A 27,019-nucleotide genomic window follows, 5' to 3' on the forward strand; every position below is an offset into this window, starting at 1 on the left:
ATATTATACATATACACACATATAATATTATATTCTTATATTACATAATTTTTAAGTGAAAAAATTGGGAATAAATATAATCTGGGCCCTTAACTTCTCCTCTGGGAAACAACTTTTAAAGGAATCAGAAAGTTCCCCAACTTGGACCATGTTTGGTTCTCTCCAGGATTAACCACAGGCCACAGGTAAATGTCACTTTCACCTACCCCATTGCTAAGTGAGTCTATCAACTCACTTGGGACTTGGAGAGTATTCAGACAGGTTAAAAAAAAAAAATTCCACCTTCAGGCTGAAGGTTGTGCAGACAATATCTGACCGATACTTGGTGTTGAAATAATTATGGAATAAGGGGAGAGTGAAACTCTGATGAATCCCAGTCTCTTGATATCCCTCAATTTTCATCTTATTTGATCAAAAGAATCACAGTATGCTTTTGCCCAGTGTAAATAATTAACAGAAACCTCAATTACATAGAAGTTGGGAGACCAGAAGGGGAGCACTCACGCCCTGTGACAGTAGCAGAGCTCAATAGGAAGAAGAGAGACTTCTTTCGTGGCAACAGCTCAGCCAATGGAAAGCCATGGGCTCTGTTTACTACAGCCCTCCCAACTTCCTTTTCCTCTTTATAAGAGTTTTCCTTCCCTTGTTGTTTGGGGACTTCGCTGTGGCTCACCATAGTTGCAGGCCCCAAATTGCAATTCTCTGCTGATCCCAAATAAACCCATCTCTGCGGTAGAAATACCTGGCCATCTATTTGTTTCGGGTCAACATTTTGGTGGCCTGTATAGGGACCAGAGAAGACACCCAACAGCTCCAGGGTTGGTGAGCAAACAGGTGTGGTATCCACAGTTGAGCCCATTGCTCCTCATTGCTTTTCCAACCCCGGAGTTTGAAGGTGTAGCTTTCTCCTGGATCCGAGCTCGCACCCTCTTTGCTTTTGAAGCTCCAGGCTTTATTCAGTATCTATTTGAAGGTTTCCTCTTTCTCGTTAAGGCCTTGTTTTCTGTATGTGAAATTGGCACTTCTGTCTGATTTGAGATCAGACTGTTTCACTGAAACTGGCTAACCTTCAGCCTATTCCCTTTGGAACAAAGGCTGCTTCTCCTGAAGCTGGATACCCTTTGACTCATTCCTTTGGGAGCAGGGGAATTTTTTTCTGAATCGGTGCCGAGTTTTTCAGCCTTTTGCCTATTCCTTTGGAATGGCTGTCTTCTGGAGACTGGCTTTAAAAAGCCTTTGGTCTAGATCCTTCAAGACAAAGCTATCTCCTTAAGACTGGCTGGGATTGGCTTGCAAGCTATTTGAATTGAGCCATTTGTTCTGTAAGCTATTTGAGCTGTTTGAAAATTGTTCTTTACCCTAGAGAAAAACCTCTAAGAAATGGGCTCCCAGTTATCTAAGTATTTTGAGGGTGCCCTCACTACAGGGATTCCAGATGATTTTATGTCTAAACACCAGGGTCCTTCCTCATGTTCATTTCTAACTAAATAAACGGACTTGACCAAACTCAATTTAGAGTACCAATGGCCATTGTGGGGAACTTTTGAAATTCACAAAATTTAATTTCCTTAAAACTGAACTGGTCTTCCCTGGTGGCACAGTGGTTAAGAATCCACCTGCCAATGCTGGGAACATGGGTTCGAGCCCTGGTCCGGGAAGATCCCACATGCCGCGGAGCAACTAAGCCCGTGCGCCACAACTACTGATCCCACGTGCCACAGCTGCTGAAGCCCACAAGCCTAGAGCCCATGCTCCGCATGAAGAGAAGCCACAACAATGAGAAGCCCTCATATCGCAACAAAGAGTAGCCCCCACTTGCCTCAACTAGAGAAAGCCCGTGCACAGCAACAAAGACGCAATGCAGCCAAAACCAAAAACCAAAAAAAACCAAACTGGACTACAATAGGTCAAAAATTTCCAGAACTGAGTGGAATGCTTATTTCAGTTGGTATATTGAGGCTTCCCAACTATTATCAGGAGTCTGAAATTACCTCTGCAAAAGATTAACTGAGGCAGACAAATGACTGAAGAAAGATAAAATGGCTCCTGAAGCCTGAGGCTCTTCTTCCTTGGCTTCTTTGTCTCAGGCTCTGCCTTTGGCACCATCTTCTTCTTTCTTTTCTAGGATGCCTATGCCTCCACTATACCTTCAAATCCCTCACAATAATTCTTCCACCAAACTTTCCCTTTTCTCTGAAACTCTCCCCACTCCCTTTTCCTCTGCACTTGTCAGATCCTGTCTTTTTAAAATTAAGACTTCTGAGGATCCAGGGGCTAAGCCCTTAATTTCTTACACTACCTGGGCTAAAGCTGAAAGGCAAGCCATAGTCAAAGACCTTCCCGAAGAAACTGAAGATCTCAATGATCCGCTGAGGAATTTAATATAGTCATTCAAACTTATCAACCTGGTTTCTGTGACTTTTCTCAGCTAGTTCATATGCTCATTGGTGAAGGCCAGGCCCAGCACTGGATGAAAACCGTTAATTAGGAAAGTCCTGAAAGGTCTCTAGAGTTACAGCTGGGAATCCAGCCTACTAACTTACTATGCGATCAAGCTCAGGCAATTGCTAGGCAACTTTATGAAGCAATTCCTAGGGCTTTTCCAAAGCCTGTTGATGGGAACAAAATTCAGGCTTGCACACAAAACTCTGATGAACCTGTTCATGAATATTACAGTAGGCTTCAGATTCTGGTCTTCCTTCAGGTGTAGATTCCACCCGGGTAGCCTTTAACTCTATGTTTATTAATGGGCTGAATGAACCAGGACCTTTCCCTTCTAGTAGAAAGGACCAGGATAGAAGGGAAACTATGTCCACTCCAGATTTAGAGAATCTGGCAAACCAGCTCTCTCGTACTCTAGATGAGTCACCTCCAGGGAAGACAGCCAAAATCTTAATCTTCCCACATGTAAGGGTATATCCATTCGGGGCACATAGAATCCCAGACAGGTTACAAAAGTTCAAAGACTGGTTAATAGGTAAGAAAGCAAGAATAGATGCCTTGGAGTACTAAAACAGTTCAAATAGTGGGGATCTCCAATGAACATCAAAAGGTTCCTGTCTCTGAACTCATTGTCTTTTGTTTAGGCCTTTTGAGAGATACCCACACTTTTCTCCTTAGTCCCTCTGCTGTTATTCATTTATTAGGCTGACACTTCTTAGAGAAGTAGCATGCCTGAATGTCTTTGTCCAAAAAAGGGGAAATAATTCTAGAAAATGGACAGTCGTCATCAAAGTTATCCACCAGGTGAATTAAATGATCCTTTGACATCTTTTTTTTTGTTCCATCTCTGATAATAGTAGAGCAGATTCTGGAAACACTGATCATTTGCCCCTATTGAATCAGCTACCATTTTCCTCATGGGCACAATCCACAGTGTACTTCCCATCAAGATTCAAATAGATCCCTCAAGACCTCTTCCCAGAATTAATACCCTATTTGTAAAGAAGCCCTTCAAGGCATAAAGCCCATAATAGAAGATTACGAGGCTCATGGTTTCATTGTCCCTTGTATTAGCTCCTGTCATACTCCCATTTTACCGGTGGGAAAAACCTAAGGACCAAGCGTGGAGATTTGTCCAGGACCTCCGAGCAATAAACAGCATTGTTATCCCTCATACCTTACTAACATCCATTCCCACCGGAAGTAAACTTTTTACTATAATAGATTTACGCAGTTCATTCTTTAGAATTCCAGTTGACAAAGCTGGCCAATACCTTTTTGTCTTTACTTGGGAAGAAAAACAGTTCACCTGGACAATAATGCCTCAGGGTTATACTGAGAGTCCTTGTTTCTTACAAATCCTGAAGGCTTATCTGGATGATGTAAAGTTCCCCAGGGGTTCTACTTTGTTGCAACAGGTGGATGATTTGCTTCTTTGCTCTCCTTCTCAAGCCTCCTCACAGGAAGACATCATCCACTTGCTAAAGCTTTTAGCCTTAAAGGGACATAAGGTTGCCAAAGAAAAATTGCAGCTTGTCCAAACCCAGGTTTGATATTTAGAGCATCTGATATCAGAACAAGGACTACACCTAGATCCAGATAAGATTTCTTAGTGTCCTAAGTCCCCTTAGACCTAAAACTAAGTGCCAACTGCAAGGTTTTCTTGGGCTAGTTGGTTATTACTGAAATTGGATCCCAAATTTCTCTCTTAAGGCCAAACCTCTATGATTTGCTCAACAATAACCCAGTTCAATTTTATGGGAAGAACTGGATGACACAGCCTTCAAGGCCTTAAAGAAGAGTTTGATGAACTCTCAGCTGACTTTGGCCGTCCCAATTATCAGATTCCCTTTTTCCTTTCTAGATACGAAGAGGAAGGGAATGCCTTGGGGTACTCACCGTAAAGACAGGGGCCATGATAAACTCGCAGGGTATTATAGCCAGCAGCTTGATTCTGTGGCACAGGGATACACCCTTGCCTTAGAGCTATTACGGCTACTGCCTTTTTGGTTAACACTACTGAGAAAATCATTGTGGGATCCCCTTTAACCATTTTTGTACCTCATGCAGCAGACGCCTCCTGAACTCTCATCACACTCAACATTTCTCAGCCAGTCGCCTCACCTCTTATGAGGTCCTCTTGTTAACTGTTGCTTACACAACTCTTTTACATTGTAATAACCTTAACCTGGCTACTCTTCTCTCCTGTCACTGATGAAGTCCCTCGCAACTGCTTAACGCTGACCAACCACCTGACCCCTCTCCCGATCTGTAGGAAATTCCACTGGGTAACGCTAATTTCTCATGGTTCAACAATGGGTTGGTTGTATTTAAAGGCGACAATGGTGGATATTGTGCTGGGTATACCATTACAACTCCTTTTGATGGTATTGAGGCAGCATCTTTACCTATGGCTACTTTGGCCCAATAGGCTGAATTATATGCTCTTACAGGGGCTTGTCCTTTAGCCAAGGACAAAACTGCCATACTGATAGTAGATATGCTTTCAGAGTAGCTCATGATTTTAGAGAGTTGTGGGGAAAATGTGGCTTCCTTACTTCCATGGAAATAAAATTTAAGAATGGTCCCTACATTTGGGAATTATTAAATGAAATACTTTAACCTGCTGCTTTAGCTATTATTAAGATCCCGGGGCATTCTAAACTGGACTCTCTGGAAAGTAAGGGAAATTTACCTTGCTGAGATTTCTGCAAGCAATGCTGCCCTTAAAGGGACCAACAGTAGCCAAACCTCTGTCATGGTCCAAAGGGATATTTCCCCAAACGATAATTTAGAAAAACTGCTAGAGAGGCCCTAAAACTGGGCTCAGAAAAACAAGATTTTCAGCAATTGTTGATTTTATAAAAAGAGAAATCTCGAGATATGGGAACATATGTATATGTATAACATTCACTTTGTTATAAAGCAGAAACTAATACACCATTGTAAAGCAATTACACTCCAATAAAGATGTTAAAAAAAAAAAAAGAGCTCTGGTTTGGACCAAATAACAACACAGTCCTACCAGAGATTCTAAAATTCCTACTCCTTACCACTGTATGTGCATTAAACCATTGGTCTCCTGACAAAATGAGAGCCTTCATGAACCAATATTGGTGGGAAAACAATAAGGTCGAAAAAAGTGCCTACCTCACTTGTCCCACTTGTCCAAAGTGCAACCCAGGGAAGCCTGTTTGTATCGTTCCCAGACATTTTAAACTGCCAGATGGACAGTTCAAGGCCTGGCAAATGGATTTGATGCAACTTCTCCATCTAATGGATATAAATATATTTCAGTCATGGTCTGTATGTTTTCACACCAAATTGAAGCCTTCCTTTGCAGACAGACTACTGCCTCTTCTGTAGCTAAAGTCCTCCTGGAAAAGATTCTCCCTGTCTGGGGAACTCCTCTCAAACTTCATAATGATCAAGGAACACATTTTATTTGCCAGGTATTTCGAAAAACATGTGCTGTTTGGTCGCTTTTACGACACTTTCATTGGGCTCACCACCCTCAATCCTCTGGTTTGACAACATCATGAAGACTCAGTGGGAAAAATCTGTAGAGGTCCTCCAACTACCCTGACCAAAAGCATTGCTATTAGTCCCGCTAAATCTCAGATCTGCTTATCTTAGAGCTCATAAATTCTCACCCTTTGTGATGGTCACAGGACACCCAATGAACCTGGCTCCTGCTTCTTTTGCCCCACAACTGATAAAGGAGAACTATTCCAATATCGCCAAGGCCCTAATTGTTTCTATTAAAAATAACCATGTTTTGGTAAGGTAATCTTTTCACGGTGTGCCCTCGGGAGAAAAAGACCTTAAGCATCACACCTTGCAACCTGGAGATTTTATCTATTTTGAAAAGACGTCTCCAGAAGAACTCTCCTTCAACCTCATGGAAAGGCCTCTATCAGGTACTGCTAGCCAGCTCTTGTGCCACCAAACTCCAAGGAATAGACTCTTGGATTCATGTGACACACCTAAAGAAAGAGCCAAACCCTAATTGGACCTGCCCATCATCTGGTGACCTGAAAGTAAAGATTTCCCAGAACTGAAGCAGATGACAGCTGATGAGACAGCTTTCCCAGGATAACCAGAACAGGCCTGTTGGAAGCTTGTTGCCAAAATTTTGATTACAGAATGCTTCAGATGATCTCCAATGTCTAGGATCTTGATAAAATATGAACTTTAGATAAAAAGGGCCTGAGAGTTCTCCCTCCTACCCCTTCTTGTCATTTAAAGGTGACCTTAATAGGTTTCTAATCTTCATACTTTCCCTTCGATTTGAGACACTACACCAAGGAAAGGTCCTTCCTGACACTGGATGACAAAAAGCCATTGAAACTAGAATACCTGACTCTTGATCAGTGATGCTTTCAGAGAAAGATCTTGATTAAAAGGGGAGAAAGGTAAAAAATTAATAAACAGAAACCTCAGTTCATAGAGTTGGGAGACCAGAGGGGAGAGCTCTCACCTGTGACAATAGTACAGTCCTATAGGAAGAAGAAAGACGTTTCTTTCCTGGCAAGGACTCAGCTAATGAAAAGCCATGGACTTTTTGTTTAGTATGGCCCTTCCAACTTCCTTTTCCTCTCCATGAAGGCCTTCTCCTTCGCTTGCTGTTTGGGGGATTGCATGTGGCTCTCCGCAGTTGCAGACCCCAAATCACAACCCTCTGCTGATCCTGAATAAACCCATCTTTGCTGGAGAAATATCTTCAGTCTATTTGTTTTAGGTTAACCTCAGAAAGATGAGGACATTCTTAAGTAAGGCCCTATATCAGAAACAATTAGCTAAAAGTAAGAAGTCATTACAAAGAGAGAGGCAGATGATATGAGAGGCATCTATCCATGGCATGGGGCCTTGGATGGTTTAGGAGGGATGCAGTCCAGTGTGCAAGTGAACAGTTAAGTCTTATTTCCATTTCCAGGCAACATGATGAGACCAAGAGGAGTCAAAAAGACATACTTTATTAGCCTTCTCTATGTTTGAACTGTTTCTCTGTCCCCCTTTTCCCAACGCCGCTCATCTCCTGTAGGGCAGTATGTCGCCCAGGATCCTCTACGTGGTTCTCAAGGTGGGAGAATAAGAGGGTTGTCCATTTGAGCTGGTCCTGGGCACTCAGCAGAGCGTTGTTCTTTTGAGGGGAAAGGCAGGACAACCGGCTTCCCCTCCATAGGGTCCAGGAAGAGGAAGGAGACATCCAGTGGTTCTCCTTGGGGATCTGTGGTTAGATCCAGCTGCACAGGGAAGGCCTCAACAGGGTCCGTTCCCTGGGAATCTTCAGCCTTGTTATCCAAGTCAAGAAGGTACTGGACAGTTCCTTTGGGCACAGCTTTTGGCTGATGAGTTGTCTGCTGGGGCTCTTCCGCCTTGAACAGGTTCACAGGTCTTGGGTTAACAGTAGGGTTTTCACCTCTAGGGGTGGGAGCCTGAAATAAGAATGCTTTCAAATAAGGGAATGTCCTCCAAGAAAATTCCTGCCATGCCTGGTACTAGATTATGCTGTTCTGTGCCTTTCTGATGGAATTTTCAAAGGGAGACTAGCTAGATGGGCCTCTGATTAAAGGGCTTAAAGGAAATTCCCTGGCATCTAGTAGTTAAGACTCCAGGCTTTCACTGCCATGGGCTGTGGTTCAACCCCTCGCTGGGGACCTAAGATCCCACAAGCTGCATGGCCAAAAAAAAATTTTAAATAAGTAAATGGTTAAAAAGCAAAACAGATAAGGGCCAGGGGGAACCAAACCTTTAGAAGCTTGACTGTAGGCTTCACAAATTTCAGAGCTGAACAATGATCCAGAGAGGTAAGATGGCTTGTTCAAAGTCCCTAGTAAGGTGTCTCCCCACTCCTAGTAGTGGCAGAAGAAGCCACCTCTGGTGATTGTTTATTCTGTGCCAGGCCCAGGGCAGTGCCCTTCAACCAGATCCTCTGACCTGTTTCTCATGGGGATCTGAAGGAGGTAGGTATTGCAATCCAATTCTATAGATGAGGCAACCAAGACTCAGAGAGGTAGGAAATTGTCCATGTTCACAAAACTTGTAGGTGGCAGAACAGGACTGGAACCCAGGTGGCCTGTCTCAACCACCCTTTCAACTACACCAGGCTGCCTTATGGTAAGTGCTCAATAAATACTTCTGAAAAAGGATTCAGTATTTCCATGGAAACAACTTCTACCTATGGTTCAGGGTAAGAGTCTTTGGGACACTGAATTTAATATCTCAGATGCCTGAGCCCTCAAGCTACAGGGGTCTTACTTATGCTATAGGGACCATGTTGTAACTAAAAGAAAGGGTGACAGGTTTTTCTTTTAGCTACCCTGTGGATGTGGCCTTAGGACACCCTGAATAAAGTGGTGATCATGGACTTTAGGAAAATAAAAGGAGAGGGTAGGGTAGGGGCAACTAAAATAATCTGCTCTTTTATTCACAGAAAGACAACCGATTAGACTAAAAAATACCTCTGATTCAAAGAAGTCACAAGTCACGGAGACCAACTTTTCTGAGTGTCGTTCAGTAAGAGAACCGTGGCAAATACCAACAGGCTAAAAAAAGGAAAATACAATGTCACATGTGTATTACAATTATCAATGATCATAAATGGAAATCAACTTGCTTTCTGATTACATAGACACACAGCCAATCAACACTTTGATGCTCCTACCATGCAATAGGTAGGCTCTGAGCCAATTCTTTAGCTCATCCCTACCAAATAATCACCCAAACTAGGCTAAATTACCTCCAATGAGAGAAACTCAGGATTTCTTGAGGAACAAACTCTATTAGAAAATTCTTTGTATTGAGCAGAAATCTGTGTCTATAGAACAGACACAGAAATCTGGGTCTATCTCTTGGCCACACTTCTACCCTTGGGTCAACTAGAAAACTTGTTTTCATCTCTCATATAGCAGCTCTTTATGTATGTTCCACCTGAGTTTTTGCTTCTCAGACAAGACTACTCTCATCTCCTTAAACTTTTCTTTATTTAAAAATAAAATAAGTTTGTTTTCTTATTAGAAATGTAATAAACAGTTATTTAGAATATGGATAAACAAATAGAAAATAAAAAGACCTGTAACTACATGAAAGGTACCCGTTTCCTGCAGATTTCTTTTCTTCTAACATTTCTTCCTATGCATACATAATTTTTCTTCTAGAAAAATAGAATTATACTCTTCATAATATTTTATAACTCTCTTTTGTCATTTAACAATATATAGTAAAAATCCATCTATGACACTGAATAGTTTTCTATGATTTTCTTTATAATGGCTACCTAATATTCCTCTGTGTTATTTAACAAGTTCTCTTTTGTTAGAAGCTGGATTGAACCTAATGTTTTTTTTTTTTTTTTTGGCGGTACACGGGCCTCTCACTGTTGTGGCCTCTCCCATTGCGGAGCACAGGCTCCGGACGCGCAGGCTCAGTGGCCATGGCTCATGGGCCTAGCCGCTCCGCGGCATGTGGGATCTTCCCGGACTGGGGCATGAACCCGTGTCCCCTGCATCGGCAGGCGGACTCTCAACCACTGCGCCACCAGGGAAGCCCTGAATCTAATTTTTTATGTTTAAACATTGAAGCTATTTTCATATATCCTTAGGGTAAATTCCTAGAAGAGAAACTTTAGAGTCATAGAGTATGCATTTTTTTCAAGTGTAAACAGAAGGCCAGTGTAGACCAAGAGAAAATTACAACTGCAGATCCAGTTATGTAAAAGACTTTAAACTCTTTTCTCTATTTCCTCTCTCATTCTTCCTGGAACTTGGAAGAACCATAGTTAAATAAATGATTGCAGGAGGGGGAGAAAGAGTGAAAGGACAGACCTTGACTCCTTCCTCACAGCAGGTTCTAAGCTCTAGGTCAGGCTTGAGCTACAGGGAGGAGAAAGCTTTGAATTGGATGTGAGATAGAAGTTTTGATTCAGAATTGACTAAAAGGGATTTTTAATACCTGAAAGTGAATCTTAATAATCAAAGTGAAATTGTTCTTATTACTGAATATAACCAGAAAGCTATGTGATCTGCCCAAGATGGCATTGAGAAGTGAGAAAGAGAGATTCTACAGAAGATGATGAAGACATTTTCCCAATTATTCCTTAATATTCAATTGACTGGTTATGAAAGACTTTTGAGAGACATAGTTCAGATTCAAAGACACACATGGGTTGAAAATTAAAAGATGGAAAAAATTTACAATGCAAACAGTAACAAAAAAGAGCTGGGAATGGCTATACAAATATCAGACAAAATTTACTTTAAGACAAAAATTGTTACTAGTGACAAGGAAAAACATTTTATAACGATAAAAGGCTCAATTTATTAGAAAGACATAACAACTATAAATATAATGCCCCTAATAATAGAGCCCCAAGGTACATAGGCAAAACCTGACAGAATTCAAGGAAGACATAGATAATTCAACAATAATAGTTGGAAACCTCATTTTCAATAATGGATAAAACAAGTTTGCAGAACATCAACAAAGAAACAGAAGTCTTGAACAACACTATAAACAAATTAAACCTAATAGACAATTACAGAATGCTTTACCTAACAACAGCAGAATACACATTCTTCTCAAGTGTACATGGAACTTTCTCTAGGATATACCTTATGTTAAACCATAAAACAAGCTTCAATACATTTAAAAGAATTGAGATCACACAGAGTACATTCCCCAACCACAATGGGATGAAATTAGACATGAATAACAGAAGGAAATTGGAATTTTCACAAATATGTGGACATTAAATAACACTCTTAAATATCCAATTGGCCAAAGACGAGATCACAAGGAAAATTAGAAAATATTTGGAGATGAATGGAAACAAAAACAACATGTATAACTTGTGAGATGCAGCTCAATCGTTTCTTAGAAGGAAATCTGTAGATGTAAGTGCTTATATTAAAAGCAAATAAAGATTGTAAATCAATAACCTAAACTTCTACCTTAAAAAGCTAGGAAAAGAAAAGTAAACTAAGCCCAAAGCAAACAAAAAGAAGGTTACAATAAAGAGTAGACAGGAAATAAATGAACTAGATAATAAAAAAAGAACGGAGAAAAAAATGAAACTGAAAGTTGACTCTTTTTTGAAAAATTTAATAAAATTGGCAAAGCTTTAGATAGACTAAGAAAAAAATGACTCAAACTACTAAAATTGGAATTAAATAGGGTACATCACTTCTAATCTTTCAGAAATAAAAATGGAATACTATGAACAATTGTATGCTGGAAAATTGGATAACTTAGATGAAATGGACAAATTCCTAGGAAGATATGAACTACCAAAACTTACTCAAGAAGAAATATAAAACCTGAATAGACTTACAACAAGTAAAGAGATTGAAATATTAATCAAATAATCTTCCCACAAAGGAAAGCTCAGGCCCAGATGGCTTCACTGGGGAATTCTACCAAATATTTAAAGAAGAATGAACATCAACCTTTCACAAATTCTTCCAAAATAAAACAGAAGAGGAGGGAAATTTTCCCAATTCATTATATGAAGCCAATATTAAACTCATATGAAAATCAGGCAGATATGACACAGAAAAACTACAGACCAATGTCTCTTATAAATATGAGATTAAAAATCTTTAAAAGAAAAAAACAACCACTGGCGAACTGAATGCAGGACTTCCCTGGTGGCGCAGTGGTTAAGAATCCGCCTGCCAGTGCAGGGGACATGGGCTCGAGCCCTGGTCTGGGAAGATCCCACATCCTACGGAGCAACTAAGCCCGTGCACCACAACTACTGACCCTGCACTCTAGAGCCCATGAGCCACAACTACTGAAGCCTACGTGCCTAGAGCCCATGCTTCACAACAAGAGAAGCCACCACAATGAGAAGCCCGTGCACTGCAATGAAGAGTATTCCCTGCTTGCTGCAGCTAGAGAAAGCCCACACGCAGCAACAAAGACCCAACACAACCAAAAATAAATAAATAAACTTTTTAAAAACTCTGAATTCAGAAACATATAAAAGGGGTTATACACCATGATCAACTGTGATTCATCCGCAAAGCACAAGTCTGTTTTAATATAAAAAAATCATTGTTATGTACAATACTAATAGATTAAAGGAGAAAAAGAAAACCAAACGATTATCTCATTAACACAGAAAAGGCATGAGACAAACTCTAACACTGTTTTTTGATAAAAGCATTCAACAAACTAGTAGGACTAGATGGGAACTTTCTCAACTTGATAAAAAAGCAGCTATAAAAAGCCTACAGTTACCATCACATTAAACGATGAAATACTGAATGCTTTCCTCTTAAAATCAGGAATAAGATAAGGATGTCTGCTCTCCCCATCTCTATTCAGCATTGTACTGGAAGTTCTAGTCAAGAAAATTAGGTAAGAATTAAAAGTCATTTAGATTGGAAAGGAAGAACTAAAACTATTTGTAGAAGACATGATCTTGTATACAGAAAATCCTAAGGACTCTACCAGAAAACTATTAGAACTATAAAAATGAGTTCAACAAGGTTACAGGATACAAGATCAAAATATGAAAAATCAATTATACTTCTACATATTTGCAATGAACAATCCAAAAATAAAATTGAGAAGACAAATACATTATATTAGCATCAAAGAGGAAAAAATACTTAGCTATACAAAAAAGTGAAAGTTTTGGACACTGAAGACTACAAAACATTGTTAAAAGAAATTAAATGAGTCCTAAACAAATGGAAAGACACCCCATATTCATGGGCTGGAAGAATTACTAATTTTAAGATGACAGTACTTACTATATACATTGGTCTACAGAGTCAATGAAATCCCTATCAAATTTCCTACTTTTTAAAGATAGAAACTGACAAGCTGATTCTAAGGTTGATTTATTATGAAAATGCAAAGAATCCAAAATACCCAAAATAATCTTAAATAGGAAAAACAAAATAGGAGGGCTCAGACTTCTCAATTCAAAATTTACTACAAAACTATAATATTGGAGATAGTGTGGTACTGGTATAAGAATAGATATGCAGATCAATGGAGTAAAATTGAAGGTACAAAAATAAACACTTACAGAGAGAGCAGATAGCAGAAGCAAGAAGAATTACAATCTTGCAGCCTGTGGAACAAAAACCACATTCACAGAAAGATAGATAAGATGAAAAGGCAGAGGGCTATGTACCAGATGAAGGAACAAGATAAAACCCCAGAAAAACAACTAAATGAAGTGGAGATAGGCAACCTTCCAGAAAAAGAATTCAGAATAATGATAGTGAAGATGATCCAGGACCTCAGAAAAAGAATGGAGGCAAAGATTGAGAATATGCAAGAAATGCTTAACAAAGACCTAGAAGAATTAAAGAACAAAGAAATAGAGATGAACAATAAAATAACTGAAATGAAAACTACACTACAAGGAATCAATAGCAGAATAACTGAGGCAGAAGAACGGATAAGTGACCTGGAAGACAGAATGATGGAATTCACTGCTGCAGAACAGAATAAAGAAAAAAGAAAGGCAAAGAAATGAAGACAGCCTAAGAGGCCTCTGGGACAGCATTAAATGCAACAACATTCGCATTATAGGGGTCCCAGAAGGAGAAGAGAGAGAGAAAGGACCAGAGAAAATATTTGAAGAGGTTGTAGTCGAAAACTTCCCTAACATGGGAAAGGAAATAGCCACCCAAGTCCAGGAAGTGCAGAGAGTCCCATACAGGATAAACCCAAGGAGAAACACACCAAGACACATAATAATCAAATTGGCAAAAATTAAAGACAAAGAAAAATTCTTGAAAGCAGCAAGGGAAAAATGACAAATAACATACAAGGGAACTCCCATAAGGATAACAGCTGATTTCTCAGCAGAAACTCTACAAGCCAGAAGGGAGTAGAATGATATACTTAAAGTGATAAAACGGAAGAAGCTACAACCAACATTACTCTACCCAGCAAGGATCTCATTCAGATTCGATGGAGAAATGAAAAGCTTTACAGACAAGTAAAAGCTAAGAGAATTCAACACCACCAAACCAGCTCTACAACAAATGCTAAAGGAACTTCTCTAAGTGGGAAACACGAGAGAAGAAAAGGACCTACAAAATCAAACCCAAAACAATTAAGAAAATGGTCATAGGAACATACATATCGATAATTACCTTAAACGTGAATAGATTAAATGCTCCAACCAAAAGACACAGGCTTGCTGAATGGATACAAAAACAACACCTATATATATGCTGTCTACAAGAGACCCACTTCAGACCTAGGGACACATACAGACTGAAAGTGAGGGGATGGAAAAAGATATTCCATGCAAATGGAAATCAAAAGAAAGCTGGAGTAGCAATACTCATATCAGATAAAATAGACTTTAAGATAAAGAACATTACAAGAGACAAGAAGGACACACATACTGATCAAGGGATCAATCCAAGAGGAGGATATAACAATTATTAATATATATGCACCCAACATAGGAGCACATCAATCCATAAGGCAACTGCTAACAGCTGTAAAAGAGGAAATCAACAGTAACACAATAATAGTGGGGAACTTTAATGCCTCAGTTACACCAATGGACAGATCATCCAAACAGAGAATTAATAAGGAAACACAAGCTTTAAATGACACAATAGACCAGATATATTTAATTGATATTTATAGGACATTCCATCCAAAAACTGCAGATTACACTTTCTTCTCAAGTGTGCATGGAATATTCTCCAGGATACATCACATCTTGGGTCACAAATCAAGCCTCAGTAAATTTAAGACAATTGAAATCATATCAAGCATCTTTTCTGACCACAATGCTATAAGATTAGAAATCAGTTACAGGGAAAAAACCGTAAAAAGCACAAACACATGGAGGCTAAACAATATGTTACTAAATAACCAAGAGATCACTGAAGAACTCAAAGAGGAAATCAAAAAATAACTAGAGACAAATGACAATGAAAACACGATGATCCAAAACCTCTGGGATGCAGCAAAAGCAGTTCCAAGAGGGAAGTTTATAGCTATACAAGCCTACCTCAACAAACAAGAAAAATCTCAAATAAACAATCTAACCTTACACCTAAAGGAACTAGAGAAAGAAGAACAAACAAAACCCAAAGTTAGCAGAAGGAAAGAAATCATAAAGATAAGAACAGAAATAAATGAAATAAAAACAAAGAAAACAATTGCAAAGATCAATAACACTAAAAGTTGGTCCTTTGAGAAGATAAACAAAATTGATAAACTATTAGCCAGACTCATCAAGAAAAAGAGGGAGAGGACTCAAATCAATAAAATTAAAAATGAAAAAAGAGAAGTTACAACAGACACCGCAGAAATACAAAGCATCCTAAGAGACTACTACAAGCAACTCTATGCCAATAAAATGGACAACCTGGAAAAAATTCTTAGAAAAGTATAACCTTCCAAGACTGAACCAAGAAGAAATAGAAAATATGAACAGACCAATCATAAGTAATGAAATTGAAACTGTGATTAAAAATCTTCCAACAAACAAAAGTCCAGGACCAGATGGCTTCACAGGTGAATTCTATCAAATATTTAGAGAAGAGCTAACACCCATCCTACTCAAACTCTTCCAAAAAACTGCAGAGGAAGGAACACTCCCAAACTCATTCTGTGAGGCCACCATCACCCTGACACCAAAACCAGACAAAGATACTGCAAAAAAAGAAAATTACAGACCAATATCACTGATGAATATAGATGCAAAAATCCTCAACAAAATACTAGCAAACAGAATCCAACAACACATTAAAAGGATCATACATCATGATCAAGTGGGATTCATCCCAGGGATGCAAGGATCCTTCAATATATGCAAATCAATCGATGTGATGCACCATATTAACAAACTGAAGAATAAAAAGCATATGATTGTCTCAATAGAGGCAGAAAAAGCTTCTGACAAAATTCAACACCGATTTATGATAAAAACTCTCCAGAAAGTGGGCATAGAGGGAACCTACCTCAACATAATAAAGTCCATATATGACAAACCCACAGCAAACATCATTCTCAATGCTGAAAAACTGAAAGCATTTCCTCTAAAATCAGGAACAAGACAAGGATGTCCACTCTCACCACTATTATTCAACATAGTTTTGGAAGTCCTAGCCATGGCAATCGAGAAGAAAAAGAAATAAAAGGAATACAAATTGAAAAGAAGGAGTAAAACTGTCACTGTTTGCAGATGACATGATACTGTACATAGAGGATCCTAAGGATGCCACCAGAAAACTACTAGAGCTAGTCAATGAATTTGGTAAAGTTGCAGGAAACAAAATTAATGCACAGAAATCTCTTGCACTCCTATACACTAATGATGAAAAATCTGAAAGAGAAATTAAGGAAATACTCCCATTTACCATTGCAACAAAAAGCATAAAATACCTATGAATAAACCTACCTACGGAGACAAAAGGCAAAAGTTTCCCACCTAGGCAGAAAACTATGTCTACTGATGAAAGAAATTAAAGATCATACCAACAGATGGAGAGATATACCATGTTCTTGGATTGGAAGAATCAATATTATGAAATTGACTATACTACCCAAAGCAATCTACAGATTCAATGCAAGCCCTATCAAATTACCAATGACATATTTTAAAGAATTAGAACAAAAAAATCTTAAAATTTGTATGGAGACAAAAAAGACCCCGAATAGCCAAAGCAGTCTTGAGCGAAAAAAGTGGAACTGGAGGAATCAGACCCCCTGACTTCAGACTACACTACAAAGCTACAGTAATCAAGACAATATGGTACTGGCACAAAAACAGAAATATAGACCAATGGAACAAGATAGAAAGCCCAGAGATAAACCCATACACCTATGGTCAGCTAATCTATGACAAAGGAGACAAGGATATACAATGGAGAAAAGACAGTCTCTTCAATAAGTGGTGCTGGGAAAACTGGACAGCTATATGTAAAAGAATGAAATAAGAACACTCCCTAAAACCATACACAAAAATAAACTCAAAATGGATTAGAGACCTAAATGTAAGACCAGACACTATAAAACTCTTAGAGGAAAACATAAGAAGAACACTCTTTGACGTAAATCACAGCAAGGTCTTTTTTGATCCACATCCTAGAGTAATGGAAATAAAAACAAAAATAAACAAATGGGACCTAATGAAACTTCAAAGCTTTTGCACAGCAAAGGAAACCATAAAAAAGATGAAAAGACAACCCTCAGAATGGGAGAAAATATTTGCAGACGAATCAACAGACAAAGGATTAATCTCCAAAATATATAAACAGCTCATGCAGCTCAATATTAAAAAAACAAACAACCCAATCCAAAAATGGGCAGAGGGCCTAAATAGACATCTCTCCAAAGAAGACATACAGATGGCCAAGAAGCAAATGAAAAGCTGCTCAACATCACTAATTATTAGAGAAATGCAAATCAAAACTACAGTGAGGTATCACCTCACACCAGTTAGCATGGGCATCATCAGAAAATGTACAAACAACAAATGCTGGAGAGGGTGTGGAGAAAAGGGAACCCTCTTGCACTGTTGGTGGGAATGTAAACTGATACAGCCACTATGGAGAACAGCATGGAGGTTCCTTAAAAAACTAAAAATAGAATTACCATATGACCCAGCAATCCCACTACTGGGCATATACCCAGAGAAAACCATAATTCAAAAACACACATGCATCCTAATGTTCATTGCAGCACTACTTACAATAGCCAGGTCATGGAAGCAACATAAATGCCCATCAACAGACAAATGGATAAAGAAGATGTGATATATATATACAATGGAATATTACTCAGCCATAAAACGGAACGAAATTGGGTTTTTTGTTGAGACGTGGATGGATCTAGAGACTGTCATACAGAGTGAAGTAAGAGAAAAACAGAAAGAGAAAAACAAATATCGTATATTAATGCATATATATGGAGTTAGAAAAATGGTACAGATGAACTGGTTTGCAGGGCAGAAATTGAGACACAGATGTAGAGAACAAACGTATGGACACCAAGGGGGGAACGTGACAGGGGATGTGGTAGTGGTGCGATGAATTGGGAGATTGGGATCAACATGTATACACTGATGTGTATAAAATTGATGACTAATAAGAACCTGCTGTATAAAAAAATAAATAAAATAAAATTCAGAAAAAAGGGCTTCCCTGGTGGCGCAGTGGTTGAGAGTCCGCCTGCCGATGCAGGGGACATGGGTTCGTGCCCCAGTCCAGGAAGATCCCACATGTCACAGAGCGCGGCTTGGCCCGTGAGCCATGGCCGCTGAGCCTGCGCGTCCGGAGCCTGTGCTCCGCAACAGGAGAGGCCACAACAGTGAGAGGCCTGCATACCGCAAAAAAAAAAAATTCAAAAAAAAAAAAACCTCTTACATTTATAGTCAGTTGATCTTCAAAAATATGTCAATACAATTAAATGGGGGAAATCATAGCCTTTTCAACCAATGGTGCTGGGACAACTGGAGATCCACAAGCAGAAGAATGAAGTTGAATCTCCTACCTCATATCATATACAAAAATTAACTCAAAAATGGGTCAGAGGGGACTTCCCTAGCTGTCCAGTGGATGAGACTCTGTGCTTCCAATGCAGGGACAGGGGTTTGATCCCTGGTCGGGGAACTAAGATCCCGCATGCAACTAAGATCCCACATGCCATGCAGTGTGGCCAAAAAAAAAAAAAAAAGAAAGAAAGGGTCAGAGACCTACAGCTAAAACTATAAAACTCTTAGAGGAATACAGAGGAGTAAATCTTAATGATCTTGGGTTAGGTAATGGATTCTTAGATATGACACAAAAAGCACATTCAACAAAAGAAAAAATATAAAGAAGATTTCATTAAAATTAAAAAATTTTTGTACTTCGAAGAGCATCATCAAGAAAATGAAGAGACAAATCAGAGAATGGGAGAAAATATTTGAAAATCATGTATCTGATAAGGGGATTATATCCAGAATATGTAAAGAATTCTTACAATTCAACAATAAAAAGATAAATAATCTAAGTTTTAAATGACAAAGGATTTGAATAGACTTTCCTCCAAAGAATACATACAAATGGCCAAAAGCACATTAAAAGATACTCAATCATTAGCCATTAGGAAAATTCAAATATAACCAAAATGAGAGACTACTTCATACTCAGTAAGATAGCTATAATAAAAAGGACAGATAATAATAATAAGCATTGGCAAAAACATGAAGAAATTGAAACCCTCACATGTTGCTGATGGGATTATGAAACTGCTGCCATCACTTTGGAAAACAGTTTGCAGTTAGTTAAAAGGTTAAACACAGAATTCTCATATGACCCAGCAGTCCCACTCCAAGGTGTGTACTCAAAAGAAATGAAAACATATGTATACATAAAAACTTATACACAGGGAATTCCCTGGCTGTCCAGTGGTTAGGACTCGGTGCTTTCACTGCCATGGGCCTAGGTTCAACCCTTGGTTGGGGAACTAAAATCCCGCAAGCCAAAAGAAAAAAAACTTATACACAAATGTTCATAGTAGTACCATTCATAACATCTCAAATGGGGAAACAACTCAAATATCAATCAACTGTGGAATGGATAAACAATACATGGTATATCCGTGCAATGAAATATTATTTGGCCATTAAAAGAAATGAAGCACTGATATATCAATGCTGAACAAGGATAACCCTTGAAAACATTTTGCTAAGTGAAAGAAGCCAGACACAAAAGGCCACATACAGTGTGATTCCATTATATAAAATGTTCAAAAAATGTAGTCATAGAGTCAGTAAGTAGACTAGTGGCTTCCCGGGGCATAGGCGAGAGGGCAAGGGGAATGACTGCTAATGGATGTGGAGTTTGTTTTTGGGCTGATGAAAATATTCTAAGATTAGATAGTGGTGATGACAGCACAACTCTATGAATAGACTAAAAAACACTGACTTGTACACCTGAAAAGGGTGAATTTTATGGTGTGTGAATTATATCTTAATAAAATTTTATTATAACTAAGTGAATAAGGGGGGAAAAATGCTTGCATTTTTCCTAATTGTGCTACAATACATTTTGCCAATTGACGTTCCTACTAGGTGTGCTTGAGATAGTTTCAGGGCACCCTCCCCATCTTGGCTGCATTCTTTGAAAGAAGCCCTGTTTCACTTTGTCCTTCTTAAAGAGTGGTCCAAGGAATGGAACACCATGCTGTATTCCAAATGTAACTGGGTCTGTTTGGATAAAAGCAGGACTACCACCAACCACTGAGGAGAGTTGTCTATATTTTTATAGCCTCCTATGATCATTTTTTGCAAAGCCATCACATTGCTGATGAAAACTGCATTTACAATCAAATATTATTGCATCTGGGCCATCTCTAAATAGTCAGTTGCTCCTTAAGGGGAAGAAAAGTGTCTCATGCATTACAACACTTCATGTATAATTTATGCTCAATAAACATATATAGATGATCTGTGAGCACAAAGCTTAAATTATGAAGACATTCAACAATACTCACCACAGGGTTAGGGGGCTGAAGTGCACAGCTGCTAGCCTGGGACTTGGGACATGACTCTTGGATTAAATATTCTACAAAGTAGGCAGCGCCAAACACCCACTGGTGGGAGACGAGAGGTGAGAAATAAAAATCAAACCTTCTCAAGTGGAGAAATGAGTCAGGTTTGGCAACATTATATTTACAGAAACCATACATTCCCAGAGTCATTGTCAACACGGGTCACTTTTTGTCCCTGTAATCCCCACCATGATCAAACCATGTATTATGATTTTGTTGTTTAGAAAACATATTCACCATACCTTTCTTCCCTTCTTAAGGATTTAACTGGGCTCTAAAAACCTTCCCCTGGGGGAGCTTATTTTTCCTCATGTAAATTTGTTTTTAAATTAGCTTTTCTCCATATGATAGATATCAACATAATTCAGGTACAAATGAACATTTCCCCTAACCCATAAAACTCAACATCCACTCCTATACTTAAAACACAGAGTAGAACTTGACTTGCTAAGTGGTCCAAGGTCAACCAGATATGGGAATGTGGTAGTAAATAGTGAACCTAAGTAGAATAACCCAAGGAGACTATGAGTCCATTTCCCTTCTTGCCTTCAGGGCAATGAAGTAAAATCATACCACACAACTCTAACAGAAATCCCATGGAATGACTCGGAAACGAAAACATGATTGAATGTGCATCAGGGTTACCAAAGGTAGGGAATGAAGCAAAGGCTCTTAGGGTTCTAATCAAAAAGAGGGCCTCGATAGCGATAGCAACAGTTATGAGACATATTGTTGTAACTGGCCTTTCAGGCTCACCTGCTTAGAAGTCTTGGTGATTTTGACGAGAGAATACTGCTTCGAGGGACTCTTATCGTTGTATCTTGCAAGAGACTCAGTAGCAGTTTCCAGGAACTTGGGGTTTGACAAATCATGGGGGCTGGAGCTGGGGCAGTCAGGGCATATCGTGGTAATCTTGCTTAGAGAAACTGTTGATGCCAAAGGGAGAAAGTTTAAAAATAAAACTCCTTAATGATACATAATCCTATAAATCATATGATCACAACAGAAGCAGAGATTGAAAGAAAAAAAGATAATGCTCAGCTTTGTCAAGGATGGAGTGGAAAAGCATTATTTAGAAAGAAAGTTAGCTTACTGCAGAGTTTTCTGCAATGAGCGTGTATTACTTTCATAATTTAAAAGGAAACAAAGCAATATTTTTTCACCTTACGCAAATTTTTTTACCCTAGGAATTTAGTTAAAAAACACATAATATAGTACAGTTGACCCTTGAACAGCACGGCGGTTAGGGGTGCTGACCCTCCAGACAGCCAAAAATCCCAGTTTAACTTTACATTCAGCCCTCCGTATCCACAGTTCTGCAACCATGGATTCAACCAACTGCATACAGTGTAATATTACAGTATGTATTTAGTGAAAAAAAATCCATGAGTGGACCATGATAGTTAGTTCAAACCCATGTTGTTCAAGGGTCAACTGTATATTGGTATAACATTGGTAAAACATTTTCCTAATTAGCTCAATATCTTCCACCATTATTGCCTCTGTAAAGCAGACTGAGTTGGGATTTCATTACCGTCATGTTTTATTTACCTTTTAGTCGCCAACACCTAACATAATGTCTAATGCATGGTTGGTGCTTAGTAAATACCTGCTGAATGAATGAGTGAGTGAATGACATACGGAAGGTGGAAGCACACCCTCTTTGGTTAGAAAATGCAAGTAAGCTGGAAAATAAAAGTTGATCAAATCACTGTATGACTGGATAGGATAATCACACTAATGGTACAGCTAGAATGTCTGATTGGAGGAGCTGGGGGGTGGCAAAACTTGTATAAAAGTCAGGCTAGGAAACTTGTCTAGCAGTTGTTTTGACAAAGCAAGCACATTGTTTGATCAACTGTGTGTTTATTTGGATGTATTCGGGCATTTTGTGGGGAAGTTACACCCACAGCTGTCACTCCCGGCACCATCCCCACATGTCATTTCCTGACCTCCCATACTTCAGGTATCTAGGACTTCCATTTAAGACCTGATCCATTTTATTGGCTGTTGTCCTCTAATTTAGGCGAGTCTCATCTTCACAACCAGGAAGGTTTAGATCTGTTGCCCTCTCAAAGGAACCAACGGCATTATTATCACCTAGAGCTTGTTAGAAATGCAGAACCTCAGGCCCTGCCCCATACCTATGGAATCAGAATCTGCACTTGAACAAGATCTCCCAGGGGAGTCACACACACACATAATAGTTTGATGAGTAGCCATATCCTATTTTCCCATGCCATGGATGCTTGCTGTTCAAAGAGAGACCCAGAATGAATGTATGTATTTATTAATTTATTCAATGATATTACAGACTCCTTACACTTGATAGGAACTGGGGGAGAGTTGTAGCAGACAGGAAGAAGGGATAAAACGTTCTACACAATATAAGACAGAAGACCCCAAATCAAGGCAGTGCATGGTCTGTACTCCATGAATGGTTAGGTTAAAGTTGTGTAGGGCTGTAGAATAGGAAAGCACCACTTTTTGTTTGTTTTTTGAGGGGAGGGGGAGTTTCTTGAATAGAGAACGGTGGGGGAGGAAGCAGCATTGACAATGATCTTTAAAGAATGCTTATGAGTTCCAAGGGCAGAGGTTATCAGTGGAGGGCATCCTCAGCAGAGGGAGAAGAACAAACAAGATGCAGAGATTGGAAGGTGTGATGTGTATTCAGAAAATAGTGAGCGATCCAGTTGAATGGAGGGCAGAGTTGGTATAGTCAAGGTAATAAGGCAGAAATAGCTAGAAAGGAAGCCTGGGGACCAGTCAAAGAGGTTATGCCATTTATGTCCGACTGAAAATTTAGGATTTGATGTAGGACACAATGTAGATTAATTGTGGGAAGAGGAGCAGTGCAAGTGTTGGATATATGAAGAACTTGGCTTTGGAATGAATAGGAAGTAAGGATGGGAGAAACCCTATACACTATAGCATAGTATAGTTAAATACTCTTTTTCCATCTATTATTAAAATGCACAAAATCAAAGTGATCTCTTACCTGGGCGAAGAGTACAATTATAAGCAGGTAAATAGAAAATTCTTCTTGCCTTATTAATGTAAAATATTGCTTTGCATTGACCATAAACCTGGAACCAACAAATACATTTTATGACGCAGTGGAATGAACTAAGACTTTTAAATACCCCCAGAATGAAATTGGACATTTCTTTTTTTTTTTTTTATTTTTTATTTTTTTGCGGTACGCGGGCCTCTCACTGCTGTGGCCTCTCCCGTTGCGGAGCACAGGCTCCAGACGCGCAGGCTCCGGACACGCAGGCTCAGCGGCCACGGCCCACGGCCCCAGCCGCTCCGCGGCATGTGGGATCTTCCCGGACCGGGGCACGAACCCGTGTCCCCTGCATCGGCAGGCGGACTCTCAACCACTGCGCTACCAGGGAAGCCCTGGACATTTCATTTTTAAAGAACAAGAAACTTAAGGTCAATTTTAGTAGTTTGGGGTGGGGAAACGGCCAGCTGATCATTAAACAGTTTAACCTTCTCCTGAGACACAGCTTGACTTCTTCCCAGCCTCCTTCCTGCTTAGGTGAGACTGTGTGTAACTGAGTTCTAACCACAGCATGGTGAGCAGAAGTGATGTGTAACCACTTCCAGGTCTAGCCCATAAAGCTCTCCCACGTGCTATCTGTCCTCCGTGCTCTTTCCCTTTCCATAGCTTGATGCAGATGAGCATGGTGACCACAGAAGCCACGCGCTGAAGGCAGCAGAGTCTAGGGCCACAACATGGAAGGTACCTGGGTCTCCAAATCACTCCTGGAGGAAGGCCCCTTCCTGATCAAGAATTTCTATTTTGAACTTCATGTGAATGGGGATCAACTTCTATCATTTTGCAATCAGTATACGCTTTTTAGTGTATGTGTTATAGCAGCTAGTGTCACCTTAACAAATGTAATTCACAATACGGTAAATAGACTATTTGCTTTTCAAAACCAGGTAGGTGCAGTTTGACGAATTTGGTTAAATGATTAGAAAAAGATATCTTGGTCAAATAGTTCACTTCTAAACACTTATATCACACTCCTGTACTCATAAAATTTCATATAAATTAATGAAAATAATCTCAGGATAATTGAGAACCAAATGAAAACTCACTACGTTATTTTCAAGCCTCTTCTATGGTCATCTTTAATAGGATCAATTCTGACTCCCTTTAGGTTCTATGATTCCAGGAAATCCTTCCATGGAACCTCTGAGAGCTCCCATACCATAGCCCTCCCTGTGTCCAGCCTCAAATCTCATATCAGTGTTCAGTGAAACAAACTAAAGCAAAATAAAACAAATTAAAAAGTTCCCCCTCCATTACTTCTACAGTTTTCCTTAGACACGCTCCTAGAGCACTACGCTTCAGATCTTTTTTTCTCAATTTAAACACTAGCTCAGAGCCTACAGAAAGGTCTTGGAGGTAGGAAATAATTTGGGGGCAACTTTTCAATTCTGGTGTCATGACCCCAGTGGGAGCCTCAGACACGCCTCTGATTAAACTCTATTTTGTCTGTAGAATTGGAATAACCACATAGGCACCCTGCCAAAGAGATTTTAAAGAGGGACATTTAAAGATGGTACACATTGAACCATCTTCATGCTGTAGACAGAGAACACCTAGTTTTCCCCCTCGAGCTCCTGGACACAAGTACTCACCGATTGATGTAAGACCCTCACCCCACAATTCTTCCACGACTTCCTGCTGAGCACATGGCAGCCAGTCTCTAACACGTCCAGCGTGAAATAGAACAGAGACCCCAGACCAGCCTGTGGGAAGGGGAGGAGAAATGCACAACCCACATGAAGCAGAAACCCCTAAAGACCAGCAAAAAAGGTCCCTGTTTCATGGCAAAGCCAAAGGCTATGACGTTTGTGAAGATTTCTTATAAACGGTGGGACACACGTTTCTGAGCAGATACCGTTTAGCACTTGTTTCTAATAACAGTAAGAACCTGTAGCACCCTGGCAGAGGAGAGCAACATGTACTCAACAGGGTTTCTGATTTGGAAAACACCTGCCAACAGGTGTCTCTGGGTTCCCGTGCCCTGGCGAGCCTCCCCAAATTGTGCAAACACCTGCCCCAGAGGGTACTGCCACTTACCTCTTGTGGGTGTTCACGGGCATCGCTCACTCGGTTGAGGCTCAGCACGTAGCCGTCCTTTCGGTCCCTGTTGATGTCCTGCAGGATGAAGTTCGCGATATCCAGCACATCTGAGCTGTTGCAGCCAAGGGAGAAGAGAGGCGGGGGGCCGGGGACTGGATGGGGTGGAGATAGAGCCCCACAGTAGGCGGCCAGGGTGCAGAGCGCCAGAGGTAGGAACAGACTCATCCTGTCGGGGGCAAGGCCCAGGAGGGGTCAGTATGCAGAGCTGCAGGCACCGGGCTGTATATAGGGCTCTGAGGCCAACTTGAGCAGCTTTGTGATTACAAGCTAAACCAGTGATCAGGTTTTGAAGCACAATGTCCTATTTTATCTCTTTGAATTCTAAATGTGGATTTCCCTGAGTCAGTACTTTGGATGGGATTTGCCACTATCTGTAACCTTAGACCCCTGAGTAATCTCACATTCATGTATACATGTAAACAGATGTCAGTTTCCTAACCGTTTCCCAAGAAATCAAAATAAACCCTTGGGTCAAGGCTCCCAAGAGGTCATGATTGAGTTCTGGTTTGTGTCCAGCGCTCCAGCTGAGTCAGAATATGCCCCTAGCACCTTGCCTCTAGCTGATGTCCTGGCCACACTGATCTTTATCTCCATCTTGGAGCCCAGAATCACGGTGCTAACGGGGCTCAGTGACTTCATGCTCCACCTCCCAGGATCACCATTCTTGTTATATCTGAAAAAGGGCTTTAACCCCATATCATCTACATAAAGGCCCCCATGAGATTCCTAAAGCACTTTGGGATCTGGCTAGAAACAGTTTTGTTTAGCATACATACAGATGGCCAATAGGCACATGAAAAAATGTTCAACATTGCTAATTATTAGAGAAATGCAAATCAAAACTACAATGAGGTATCACGTCACACCAGTCAGAATGGCCAT

The 27,019-nt window shown here is 39.9% G+C and overlaps 1 protein-coding gene across 1 annotated transcript; it reads right to left on the minus strand.

Annotated features, from left to right (window-relative positions):
* Positions 1 to 7,399: 7,399 nt before the first annotated feature.
* On the minus strand, positions 7,400 to 26,450 carry FETUB (fetuin B). Its single transcript, XM_082840519.1, has 7 exons — positions 26,075 to 26,450; positions 25,630 to 25,740; positions 23,972 to 24,059; positions 21,730 to 21,899; positions 20,917 to 21,015; positions 8,907 to 8,990; positions 7,400 to 7,880 (listed from the first exon to the last, which is right to left on the minus strand). The coding sequence occupies exons 1-7, from the start codon at positions 26,300 to 26,302 to the stop codon at positions 7,521 to 7,523; spliced, it is 1,140 nt and encodes a 379-aa protein (XP_082696645.1). The 5' UTR covers positions 26,303 to 26,450; the 3' UTR covers positions 7,400 to 7,520.
* Positions 26,451 to 27,019: the final 569 nt, after the last annotated feature.

Source organism: Leucopleurus acutus, assembly GCF_964270905.1.
Source record: "Leucopleurus acutus genome assembly, chromosome: 5".
Classification (NCBI taxonomy): domain Eukaryota; kingdom Metazoa; phylum Chordata; class Mammalia; order Artiodactyla; family Delphinidae; genus Leucopleurus; species Leucopleurus acutus.

Excerpts from the sequence above, each read along its gene's own strand:
- FETUB (XM_082840519.1), bottom strand. The coding sequence starts at position 26,302 with ATGAGTCTGTTCCTACCTCTGGCGCTCTGCACCCTGGCCGCCTACTGT. Across the intron at positions 24,060-25,629 it reads TGAGGGTCTTACATCAATCG|GTTTATGGTCAATGCAAAGC; the intron begins GTGAGTACTTGT and ends TGTTGGTTCCAG. Across the intron at positions 8,991-20,916 it reads TTCAGCCCCCTAACCCTGTG|CCTGTTGGTATTTGCCACGG; the intron begins GTGAGTATTGTT and ends TCCTTTTTTTAG.